The 12,829-nt window shown below is 41.2% G+C and overlaps 1 protein-coding gene and 1 pseudogene across 2 annotated transcripts in view; one reads left to right on the top strand and one right to left on the bottom strand.

The window, feature by feature from the left end:
* ARFGEF2 (ADP ribosylation factor guanine nucleotide exchange factor 2) overlaps nt 1-12,829 on the top strand; it is an 81,812-nt gene that overhangs the window by 58,286 nt on the left and 10,697 nt on the right. For both annotated transcript variants that reach the window (XM_016143710.2, XM_036229306.1), the window contains exons 27-35: nt 71-243; nt 2,173-2,333; nt 3,721-3,851; nt 3,981-4,110; nt 7,157-7,292; nt 7,985-8,123; nt 8,228-8,282; nt 9,321-9,435; nt 12,258-12,388. In XM_016143710.2, the coding sequence (XP_015999196.2) occupies nt 71-243; nt 2,173-2,333; nt 3,721-3,851; nt 3,981-4,110; nt 7,157-7,292; nt 7,985-8,123; nt 8,228-8,282; nt 9,321-9,435; nt 12,258-12,388 (1,171 nt within the window). The remainder of the gene's footprint in view (nt 1-70; nt 244-2,172; nt 2,334-3,720; nt 3,852-3,980; nt 4,111-7,156; nt 7,293-7,984; nt 8,124-8,227; nt 8,283-9,320; nt 9,436-12,257; nt 12,389-12,829) is intronic.
* Nucleotides 11,105-11,233, bottom strand: LOC118610641 (annotated as a pseudogene).

Here is a 12,829-nt window from a genome sequence, read left to right as displayed (position 1 = left end):
TGATGAGCAGTGTTTATGTGTCCCCACGGTCCAAAGTACAGATGACATGGCCACCGCATTCCTTCCTCAGGTCTCCGACCATCCGGGACATGGTGATCCGCTGTGTGGCCCAGATGGTGAACTCGCAGGCGGCCAATATTCGCTCAGGCTGGAAGAACATCTTTGCCGTGTTCCACCAGGCAGCCTCAGATCATGATGGGAACATCGTGGAGCTGGCCTTCCAGACCACGGGCCACATCGTCAGTAAGTGGCTCTGTGCCCTTTTAGCGTCCCACCTGGAAGTCTAAAAGAGTGGCTGCTTCTCTTCTGTCTTTCGCTCCCGAATGGGGCTGTCTTGTTTTACCTATGCCGTGGTGTAATAATATGCCGGGTGGTGCTCTCAGTTCTTGACATGAGCACAACAACCCTATGAAGGAGGTGACAGTCAACGCCCATCGTTTGTAGATTCCATTTTTGTGAATTCACGTACTTGTTAAAATTTGTGTGTAAACCCAAAATCAGTAACCCCGGTGCTTTTGTGGTCATTTGTGGACATGCACACGCACAGAGCAGTGAACCTAAGTCACCCAAGGCGCACGTTCCCAGCGGAGGGCGAACAACGCAATGCTCTGCTGTCTCGTGTCAGCTCTCTTCCTGTAAATAAACAAGGACCCTTTCTGCGCTGTACTCACCGCTGTATTTCTTACATTTCTGTCTTTTTGTTGGAGACTTCACCATTTAAAATGGCCCTGAAGCCCGACGTTAACGTGCCGTCCAGTGACCCTGAGCGCAGGGAGGCTGTGATGTGCCTTATGCAGAAAATACATGTTTTAGATAAACTTGTACAGGCATGACTTACAGCGCTGTCGGCCATGAGTTCATTGTTGCTGAATACATAATATATATTAAATAAAGTATTTTTAAATAGAAACACACATAAAATAAGGTTGTGTATTGATTGGTCGAAATATTATGACAGAGGCTCTCAGGACCCTAACCCTGTCTTTCCATGGGAGCAGTGGTCCAGGATTCGCTTACTCTGTTCCCTGTAACTCTGTAGACACAACTACCATGAGTAACGGAAAGTGACTATACCATTGTTTTCCCCCTTTTTACTGAAGAGGAAACTGAGGCACAGAAAAGTAAAGTAGAAAAACCTGCCTGAGGGCATGTAGCGAGGAGGTCGTGGAGCAGGGTTCACAGTGTGCCTCTACCCTGGACTGACCACAGTCCCTGGTCCTGCCTCTGGTCTCAACAAGATGTTTACTGGTCTTGGTCATCGTGAAAATTGTAAGGGATTGGACCAGCTTTGATCTTTTTGTGGTCTTTTTTAACTTTCTGTAAGCTTCTCACCACTCATATTTTTCTCTTAGGTGATGTTTGGAGGGTTTTAAAAACCTTTGGTTTCTAAATGCCTTTCACTTTTAACTCATTGACCTTCCTTGTCTCACCTTGTCTTCACACGAGTCCATTCAGCAAGGTAGCGTGAGGTGTGGTCTTAAGGTGGAAACAACCAGAGAATTAAGGGATCATAGAGCTGGGGCCGGAGTTTTGCTGGGTGCTCAGCTTCCGTCCGGCAGACCGCTGTGGGCTGACCTTGCACACAGATCAGCTTTCATATCTTTGTGGTTCCTCGAGCCCCATTCTCCAGTTGCTTAAGTTAAATGGACGCCTCGGCACTCTGAAGAAACCTGGTTTTCTCATGACCTGCCCTCCTCACTGCGTGAGGGACACTCCTCAGGATCTTCCCGGGGCCTTCCCTGACCACCCACCTAAGCAGCCTCTCTTCTGTCTCACCCAGCACTCAGCCGCCCTGAGATTATGTATTGATTTAGATGATTGTCTGTCTTGCGCATTGGAACATGAGCATCCAATGGTGACTGGTCACTTCTCTGTCTCCAGGGCCCAAAGCCGTGCTTTGCACATAGTTGGCATTCAAAGGTTTACTGAATGAATTAATATCTGGGCCTTTATATCATTTCTTAGGCTAACGAACCAGTTCTGCCCAAACTGTACTCAGTACACTTTTTCCTGAATAATTTAATAAGAAACTCTGTCTTTTATAGATACTGACATGCTTTTCTTAGATTTTCATGAAAGTAATCATCTCTGGAGTGTGTGTGTGTGTGCGCGCGCGCAATCCCCATTCTAAATCCAGTTCTTATAAAAATAAACGTGCCCTTGTCTCCCCAGCAACTATTTTCCAGCACCATTTCCCTGCAGCCATCGATTCCTTTCAAGACGCCGTGAAGTGCTTGTCGGAGTTTGCCTGCAACGCCGCCTTCCCTGACACTAGCATGGAGGCGATCCGGCTCATCCGCTTCTGCGGGAAGTACGTCTCGGAGAGGCCTCGGGTACGTTTCCTCTCCTCGCACGCCCGGGCCGTGGGGGAGAGGAGTCATGGGGCCAGAACCCTGGCTCCTGGCAAAGAAACGTGTTTGTTTGCCCTAAAGCTGGTGTCGTTTTCAAAAGGCTGCCTTTGCAGGGATTATATCTTTTCTGTGTTTCGTGTGTATGAAATTGTTTATTTTATCCTATTGAACTTTTATATGGTGGCCCACAAATTGTTTTGTAGAAGATAATACGTTAGCTTTGAGTTTGGGCAGAGCTGAAGAAGCACCTTTCTGTTTGAGAAAAAACAAACCTCCCTTTTAGGAAATGACAGTATGCCATTGTGACATGGCTTGAGAAACCACATTCAAAAGTCATCTCGTTTTCTCCCAGAAATGTTAGGAGTTTTTCTTTTATGTCTCACCATTTTAAAGAAGCCTGCTCTAAATGACAGTCTCAAAACAGTGAAATTGGGTGGAAGCAAGCACAACAAAACCATGAGGGGCTAAACAGGTGTCTTTTTACAGCATTCTGTACAAAACCGTAAACCCCTAAAATGACATGTCTGTCTGGTCCCTGCAACAGCGCATTAAGATGTGATGAGAGCTATTGCTGACCGTGCACTTGTCACATGTCAGGCACCATTCTAGGTACTGTCTGTGTGGTTTACTTAACCCCCACATCAGACCTATCAGATGGGTAATTTTATCTCCCTTGTGCAGTTAACTGAAGCACAGAGAAATTGTCTAATTTTAGATAACCAGAGCTGATAAAGAAGTGACATTACAATAGACAACACCACTTCAAGAGCGGTTACAGAGCAGAGGGCTCTGTCCCCGGAGATGGGGTTTCACATCCAGAATGGAAAGACTGCCAGCTCCTAGCTGCATGACCTTGAGCAGCGTGCCTAACCTCGTGTTGCCTCAGTTGACTTACCCGTAAAATGGGACCATTATTTCTACCTGCCTCACAGGATTGTTGTGAGACTTGTTCACTCACATAGAGCACCGTCACAGTTCCTGGTCCATTGCAAGGACTCAGAAGTAGTAGCCGATGCTGCTGTTTTTAGTAGTATGTATTATAGTAACATTCCAGGAAGGCCTAAGATACCGAATCATCCTGGATATTTTGCTAACACACTTCTTAATGCAACACTTCCTGCCCCCAGGGCTCTTGTGATGTGGCCCATCAACTTATTCTAAACCCCACAAAGGTCCATAGGTCCCAACAGGGAAACTGCTGCTGTGCCTTTGCGACAGGCTCGTCTCTGTCTCTTTGGGTTCCGCCATTGCAGATCCTTGCTCATGTTTCTGGGAGAGGAAACGTGCAGGGGGCCCTTCCCTTTGCTTCCCTTTCAGTTCCTCCCTTTCGTTTGCATAGTCTGCATCTGAGAGGGGACTTTCATTATAGGTACTACAAGAATACACAAGCGACGACATGAACGTGGCTCCTGGTGACAGAGTCTGGGTCCGAGGCTGGTTCCCCATCCTGTTCGAGCTGTCCTGCATCATTAACAGATGCAAGCTGGATGTGCGGACAAGGTAACCACCGGGTCCCAGGGCAGTGCCCGTCACCACTGAACGTGTCTCAGTCACTTGCTCTCCCCCTCTCTTCTCTGTTCTCTTCCCTCACGCTGTTCCCTCTTCTGCACCTGGCTTTGTTTCCTCCAGAGGACTCACGGTCATGTTCGAGATCATGAAGAGCTATGGCCACACCTTTGAAAAGCACTGGTGGCAGGACCTGTTCAGGATCGTGTTCAGGATTTTCGACAACATGAAACTCCCTGAGCAACAGTCAGAGGTGGGTGATGACCAGAACGCTGCCCTGGGCGAGATGGGAGACAGGCCTCTCTGGCCTCTGTCTGCTTCTCGGGGTCGCATTGTCATCCGCAGGAAATCTGAAGTACAGAGCCGCTCACGGTGTGTGTTAAAATGGAAACGCCCTTCCTGGCACTCTCCCAGTTTCAGCTAGTACTAAGACTCACTCTTACCTGGGGACCAGTGAGAAGAAGTAAATCACCAAGCTCTGCCTACTTGGCCCTCAGGCATCGAAGCTGCCTGTTCAGCAAGTTCTTCCTATCTGTTTGGTTCGCATCAACTTCTGAAAAGTCAGTAGAAAGGAGGGTGACTCTGGTCCCTTTACAAGGGTTTTTAATGAAGGCTCAGTCGGAGATGATGTCAACAGTTGTTTTTTTAAAGGATATTCGATGACTTCAGCTGTCTTTGTTATTTTTCCTCTGCAGGTAGAGGGGTAGGGAGAAGATGCCCTAGCTCGAGGTTTTTAGGTGGGAGAGTAACTTTTTTACCTTCTTTTAGGAACACTATTCTCTTCTTTTCCCTGGTTTAAAAGTAGCATATGCTTTTTATGGAATATCAGGAATGTACAGAAAATTCATTTTACTATTCAGAAACTAGAGTTAATGTTTTGGCAAATTTCCCTGTCTTTTACTGAATTAAATATGGTTGAGATCATAGCATAGATAGTTTTCTAATCTTATTTTAAAGTAATTAAAGTTGTTCTTCATTTTAAAACAAATCAGAAAACAGAGAAACAAAAAATTTGAACACCCACAGTTCCAAGTCTTCCATAGGTAACCACCGTTAACCCCTTCACATGCTTCTGTGTGTGTGAGATACACCTTTTTTCTTCTTATAAAAATGGAATCACACCACTTATGCCATAAATTGCTTTTTTAACTTAGTACGTGAGTGTTTTTCCACAACTGTAACTTGTCTTCTACAGCGCTTTTAAGAGCTTCAAAACATTCCTAGCTTTTCCATATTCGGTGCAAAATTGTTTCCAATTCCTTCTTTAGACAGCCCTGAAATGGCACGTTTTTGCAGGTACACTTTTACTGTTATTTCTTTTGTTATTTAGGACAAGTGGTGACTTAGATTTGAGGCTTGGATATTACTAAGGTCTTTGATAGTACTTCTAAGTCGACCTCTAAATAACACTCACAGCTCCCGTCACGGTTCTGCCAGCAGTTCATGAGAGTTCCTGCTTCTCCACACCCACTCCGGCTCTTCATATTTTATTTAATCATTAATTTGATAGGCCAAAGTATCAGGTTAAAAAAGTTAAATGGTTATTGAGGTTGCACATTTTCCTTCACGTCACTGTTCATTTACACTTCTTTTATAAATTGCCTTTTCATATTCTTAGCCCATCTGTTGGGTCATTCATTTTTTTCTTACTGATTTATGAGGGTTTTTTTTATATAAAAATAATACAGTATATACTTAAATAAATTGCAGATGATTTTGCCCAATTAGTTATTCTCATTTCTTTTTTGTTTTGGAATGTTTTAACTTGTAAGTAACCAAATCTATCAGTTTTTTTCCTTATGGTTTCTAGTTTGGGAATCTTGCTTAGCAATCTTTCCCTTTTTTAGGTTGCATAAATCTCTCAGTATAGATTTGTTTTTGGTTATGTTATGGCAGTTTTTCAGCTTTATCGACTATGACTGACATACTGCACTGTGTAAGGTGTACAACGTAATGACTTGACTTATACATATTGTGGAATTATCAACAGTCAATTTAGTTCATATCCTCAAAGTTCTCATGATTAGATACAAAGGAAAACAGAAAAAAATTTGTTTTCCTTGTGATTAGAGCTTTTAGGATCCGCTCTCTTGGCAACTTTCAGATACACCATACAACAATGCTAACTGTAGTCGCCATGCTGTACCTCACATTCCCCGTACTTGTTTGTCTTATAACCGGAAGTCCGCACTTTTTGACTTTCATCCATTTCCTCCCCTCCCCACCTACCACCTCTGGTAACCATAAACCTGATCTCCTTTTCTGTGAGTTTGGTTTTTTGGATTTTTTTAGAGATTCTACGTAAAGGTGACATCATGCAGTATTTGCCTTTCTCTGTCTGACTTATTTCACGTAGCACAGGGTCCAATCATGTTGTCACATGTGGCAGGATTCCTTTCTTTTTTATGACTATAATATTTTGTTGTGTATATATCCACATTTTCTTTACCCAATCCAGTCATCTGTTGATGAACATTTAGGTTTTTTCCACGTCTTGGCTATCGTAAATATGATGCTACAGACATGGGGGGGGGGCAGGTATTTCTTCAGCATAGTGTTTCTCTTTCTTTCAGATGTATACCTACAAGTAGAATCCATTGGATCGTGTGGTAGTTCTATTTGTAATGTTTTGAGAAGCCTCGGCACTGTTTTCCATAGTGGTTATACCAATTTACTGTCCCACCAACAGTATATAAGTGTTCCCTTTTCTCCACATCCTCACCAGCATTTATCGTTTTTTTGTTGATAGCCATTCTAACAGGTGTAAGGTGATATCTCATTGTGGTTTTGATTTACATTTTCCTAATGATTAATGATGTTGAGTTTGAGTACTTTGTCATGTAGCTGTCGGCCATTTCTATATTTTCTTTGGAAAAGTATTCAGCATCATTTTTAATATTAAAATTTTTATGTACAATGTATTTAGCATAATCTCATATTCATCTTTTCTAAATCATTAAAACTTTTTAAAGTAACACTTCTAATGACTGTTTAATGTTATTTTGTATGGATGTATTCAGTTTAATCACCACGTTGCTGGATATTAGTTTATATCTGCCATTTACAGTATATAAATACCACTGAGATAAGCATAACCTTCACCCTCAAATCCTTGGTTATTTCTTTAGGGTTCATTCCTAAAAGTGTTAACTGCATTATTGCATGCGAACGTTTTTAAGACCGTTGATACATCCTGCCAAATGGCTTTCCAGAACAGTGTGTCAGTGATGTGTGGGAGCGCCCATCTCACTGCAGGGAGAGTGGCTTCTAAACATGCTTATTTTTTCTTGATTTTCCAGAAATCTGAGTGGATGACAACAACTTGCAATCATGCACTTTATGCTATTTGTGATGTATTTACCCAGTTTTATGAAGCTTTGAACGAAGTTCTTCTTTCTGATGTATTTGCACAGTTGCAGTGGTGTGTCAAACAAGGTACTTTGTGTCTCGAGACATCATTTGTCTTGATGTAGTCCTTAACGCTATAAAAACGGTCTCCCAACCAAGTCAGTTTGTAAAGCATTCTTTAAAGTAGGATGCAGTTATATTTTAAAAGATAGTGTACCTTTGTATATTATACTATGATTTCTACTTTTATATGTTTCAAATTTTCTATAATAAAATGTTTCTAAATGTACTAAATGCTAAGATCAATAGCTTCATCAGTGAACATTTTTGTTTGAGTACTTACGTGTTTATTTTAATATGTTAGGAAAAATACCCACATAACACGTTAGACTCGGGTCCCATAGTTAGTTTTGTCTTAAGACCAGTCTTAATTTAGTTAAGTTTTTCAAAAAGCGACTCAGTTTTTTAAAAAATGATAAAACAGTTGATACCGATATAACAAAAGTTTATCTTCTTTTACCATTTCTCATACAAGAACCCAGTTAATTAGGTAGCAAAATGTTAACCTTCCATCCCTAGCAATAATGATGAATACTTTTACCTCTTTATAGCCTACTTAAACTTAAAATTTTAACACTGTCTGTAGCAATGCTTCATTAATTGAAAGCCTACAAAGCCACCAGTTCATAGTCTCCACCTCACAATATGAGGTATCAGTGATGTGGTTGGAATCAAAACAGCAGTTGAAGTTTAATGATAGATGCTGTTTTATTTTGCAGATAATGAGCAGTTGGCTCGATCAGGTACAAATTGCTTAGAAAACTTAGTAATATCAAATGGAGAGAAATTCAGTCCCGATGTCTGGGATGAAACGTGCAATTGTATGTTGGATATTTTCAAAACAACCATCCCACATGTGTAAGTGTTAATGTGATTATTGTTATTTATTTTTATGTTCGATGTATGTCTGAAAACTCTGGGTTGCCTTTTTGGTCATTTTTCTTCTCTTGCATTCCCTCAAGTTTGCTGACATGGAAGCCTGTAGGAATGGAGGAAGATTCATCAGAAAAACATTTAGTAAGACATTTTTTTTTTTTTGATTCTGTTTTATCTGATCTCATATTATAGTAAAAATTAAGCAGCCCAAAGCGTCGTGCTTTCCTGATAGGAAGTAAGTAGAAAAAGTTATAAAGTTATAATATCTAAAAACTATATATGTTCATTAACATAGTTTTTGAAAGTGCATAAAAGTGTTAAGAAAATAAGTCACCTCAATAAAAACCACAAAGCATTTCAAGTTTTTTCTTTATATGACTGTGAACATGTAACTCACACGTTTGAAACTTGGCCTCGCTTGGCACATAATGTATTAATATTGTGAGCATTTATCCATATTCTTAAATATTCTCCGAGAACAGCCTTTTTAATGGCCGCACATTATTTTAATTAGTGAATTCTCCCTTGTTGGACGGGTCAGTTTTAGTATTTCACTGATATAAATACCACTATAGTATAATTACCTTATATAAAGAGTGTTCTCCTCTCCACTAATGAATTAGTTTTTATTTTTTGTGTGAAGTCACACTAAGTTCTCATTCAAGTCTCACTTAAAAATTCTTTGGTTTACAAGGTGGTTTGTAATACTAACTTCTATTCCCAAATAACTATAAGGCCATTAGGTTTTAAAAGGCATTTGGGATATAACAACTTAACAGTGAAGCCCATTATTTAAACACGTTCTGCTTTTTAACTCCGTCTTCTGCTGTCAACGTAAAAAGAAAAAGCTATCTATTGTGCTAGTTTATTTTTTAACTTGATCTCATTAAAAATCGGTCACACTCATCGTTAAATCATATATGTCAAGAAATGCCCTCTAAATTAGAATAAGAGAACGTGAAGTTTTAATGGAGGGAGAGAAATAATTAACATTCATAATCTCTTCTGTGCAGCCTCAGAGAAGTGCCACATTAAACATGCAGTATAATTTTACTTCAAGCTAAGCAAGACACTTAAATTCAGGGTGGGCCCAGTGTTAAAACAGGAAGCTTTCTGCCCAGGTACTGAATCGTGGATGAAGAGTAGTGAACATTGTATTTCTCTCTGGTTTATTTTCAGGATGTGGATCTAGACCGCCAGTCTTTAAGCAGCATAGATAAAAATGCCTCTGAGAGGGGCCAGAGCCAACTTTCTAACCCGACCGATGAAAGCTGGAAAGGCAGATCATATGCAAGTAAGGCCACTTTTTTATTGTTTTCATTTATTTTTATTTATTCTAAATAGGTAACACATTTATGTGATTCAGATATTCAAAAGTACAAAAAGGTAAACGTGATAAGTCTTTCTTCCACTCCTGTGCCTCAGACTGCCAGTCGCTTCCCTGTGCCAGCCAGGTCACCAGTTTTTTATGTTCCTTTCTAGAGACAACTGTTCATATGCAAGAAATGCATAACCATATATACACACAAATATATCTATATTTATTTATGAATTCTCTCCTTTGTATGTGAATTGTAGAATACTATGCATTATTCTTTTTTCACTTAGTATATCTTAGCAGTCATTCAAAATCAGTACCTAAAGGGCTTTTTTTTATGCTATTGGATATTATTCAAGGCTGTAGATGTACTGTTATTTGCGTAATTGGGTTGCTACTAATGAATATTTATATTATTCCCAGTTATTTTTGTTATAATCAATACTACATCGAAACACCTAATATATGTGTCACTTGTGCATTTATCTGTACAAGAAATTTTCTGAAATAGGTTTGCTGGGTTAACAGATCTCAGCGCGTTAGCCATTTTGACAGATAATTCCCAGAATGCTGACCATTAAGGTTGTGCCTGTTCACATGATTTTCGGGAACACCTAGGTAATATTTGGTATATTTGGAGTCTTTTTAATTTGCAGCCTTCTAATTACGACTGAAACAGCCATTTTTCGTGTGTTTAAGAACTATTTGTTTCCTCTTCATAATCTTTACTCATTTTGTATTGATTGTTGCTCTTTTTTTTTTTTTTTTTTTTTTTTTGGTTTGGGGGGTGGGACTTTTATGTGTTAGAGATCCCTTTTCTGGATATGAGTTTCAAATTACTTTTACCCATTTGTGTCCTAATGTTGCTTATGGCATGTTTTACTATCTGTCATTTAAAAAAATAGATTTGTCTGTCACTGTGAGTCAGGCACCGTATAATGTGCTTCATGTGTGTGACTCATGAAGGTGCTGTTTTAGATTTGAGTGAACTGGGACTTAGACTGTTGACATGACTCACAATATGTCCTAGAGTTGGGATTCAGACACACTGTTGGCTGACCGAGAAACCAGAACTGTCCTGGTGTGAGTCTGGTCTTTGTCAAGTCCACGTGCCCCGTCGTTTTTCACCATAGCAGGCGCACCCCCTCGCCAACGTGCCAGGCTGTTGGTGTTCACACTGATGTTAACCTCCCAAGCAGCCCGCTAGACAAAGCCATGCGTGGTCACCAGTATCTTTCAAAGGCATAAAACATAATCGCCTTTGAAACCCATTCGAGAGGGCCCACGTTGGAGGCTGATGCGCGATTCCTCGGTGACCGCATCACAGCCAGTTTCTCTAGTTTCCTTCCAGTGTCCTGTGAGAACATGGGCTCCGTTTCCTCATCAGCTCCAGTTGAAGAAGTTGGCTCGTGTGTAGGGGGCACCTGTAGAGCCATTCTCAGTAGCACAACATCTGTCTCCTGGGAGAGGCCTGGGACTCGAGACTCCCGCCATCCCCCAGCAACAGTGCGTTTCTCCCCGTCTGCCGTCTCAGCCTCCCGTCTGGGCTTAAGCCCAGTGAGTGGAGCAGCAGGCAGAATCTCTGCACTGTTTTCTTTTCTTCCTTTTCTTTTCTCTCTGGTTTTTTTTTTTTTTTTTTTTTTAAAGCCTACAGCACCCGATGTTCCTGGGTGGTCTCCCATCCAAGTACTAACCAGGCCCAACCCTGCTTAGCTTCCGAGATCAGATGGGCTTAATGGGGTGTGTTCAGGGTGTGTTTAGCATAGCCACAGACTCTTTCCTCCTTTTAATTTTTGGTCCAAGATGGTGTAATTGAAGTGACATAAGTTATAACATTGCAACTCCACCGAATTGTTTTTTAATTAAAGCCAATTCTGCCTGGAGATTTTTTTATACACATAATTTCACAGCCGCTTTCAAAAACTTGAAAATGACCCAATCTCCTTGCTTGCCATCACTAAACACTTCATTTAATGTTTTCCACATTCTGATTCTATAACAATAAGTTGAATAAGAAATCTCTGCTTTTACTGTAGTCACATCAACCAACACTTTTGAAGTGCCTGACATGGGCTGTCCCTGGGTCCAGGGATTGAGAAGAAAAGATGGATGTGACACTAGTCAGAGTCTGGTCAGCTGGCAGAAGCCACACCAGTAATTTGAACAGGGAGAATTCTACATAAAGAATTGTTAACTAGTCAGAGGTGGCTAATCACTGAAAGAGGTAGAAGAGGACTCTTGAGGGTTGTGAAAGTAGAAAATGGAGAAAGCAGTACTACCGCCAGGGCAGAGGGAGAGTGATCCAAAACTGAGAAGTTACATGAGCTCCACCTCTCAAGACTGAGATTCAGATCAGTTTTGGAGATTCTGGCCACTGCAGGAACCTGTGGCCACCTGTGGCTAGGACACAGTCTAGAGCTGGTCTGCAGGAGTGGCCCATCGGTTGGCAGACAAACCGGCTGGGGTTTATGGGACTTACATAGCTTGCTCCCTCCCCTTCTTTAGGTCCTTGCTCAAATGTCACGTTTTCAGAGAGACCAGCTTGTTTAAACTTGCATCCCACCCTGCCACCACCCCTACCTTATCTCCACTCCTACCTTATGTCCTCCTCATGTGACATATTCTAACTTACACATAAATATCTTGTTTATTGTCTTTCTCTGCCATGGGAGCAAAGATTTTTGTCAAATTTATTCATTTTGGCCAGCCACAGCATTAAGAACTATGCTGGGCACAGCAAATATTTATCCACTACTGGCTGAATCATTATTAGAGTTAATCTTTATCATCTAATGTAGATCAGAAACTGTTTGCCAGCCTCCTCATCAAGTGTGTGGTCCAGTTGGAATTGATACAGACCATTGACAACATCGTGTTCTACCCTGCAACGAGCAAAAAGGAAGATGCAGAGCACATGGTTGCTGCCCAGGTAATAAGAGCAGGCCTGAGAAGGGCATCCTTGTCTGCGGGGAGGTCGCTCACACGCAGTGGTGTGCTGGAGCCAGCCTGCACTGGCTCGCAAGAGCCCATCACGCTCATCTCTTCCCAACCGTGTGTTCAACATCATATCGATAGCATGAAGTTGGCCATGATGGGAGTATTTATACCACAGAAACCAGCAAACACTAAACATCAGGACTTCTTTTTTTTTTTCATTCCCCAGAATACCAGTATACCACTGCTCAGATGCCTCCCCTCACCTCGAGTGCTGTTAATCACAAGGACTTTTCCTCATAATTTTGCCATAAGTGAGAGGGAAATGTATGTGGGTAAAGATACCAGTCTTCCTTAAGAAAGTTGACTTTTTTGTTTTGTATATGCAGTCTCTGTGTACACAGTATTCTTGGACACAGAGAATCGAGTGTCCAAA

The sequence above is a fragment of the Rousettus aegyptiacus genome, unplaced genomic scaffold, assembly GCF_014176215.1.
Source record: "Rousettus aegyptiacus isolate mRouAeg1 unplaced genomic scaffold, mRouAeg1.p scaffold_m13_p_12, whole genome shotgun sequence".
Classification (NCBI taxonomy): Eukaryota; Metazoa; Chordata; class Mammalia; order Chiroptera; family Pteropodidae; genus Rousettus; species Rousettus aegyptiacus.
This window is presented reverse-complemented; position numbering and strand designations above follow the sequence as displayed.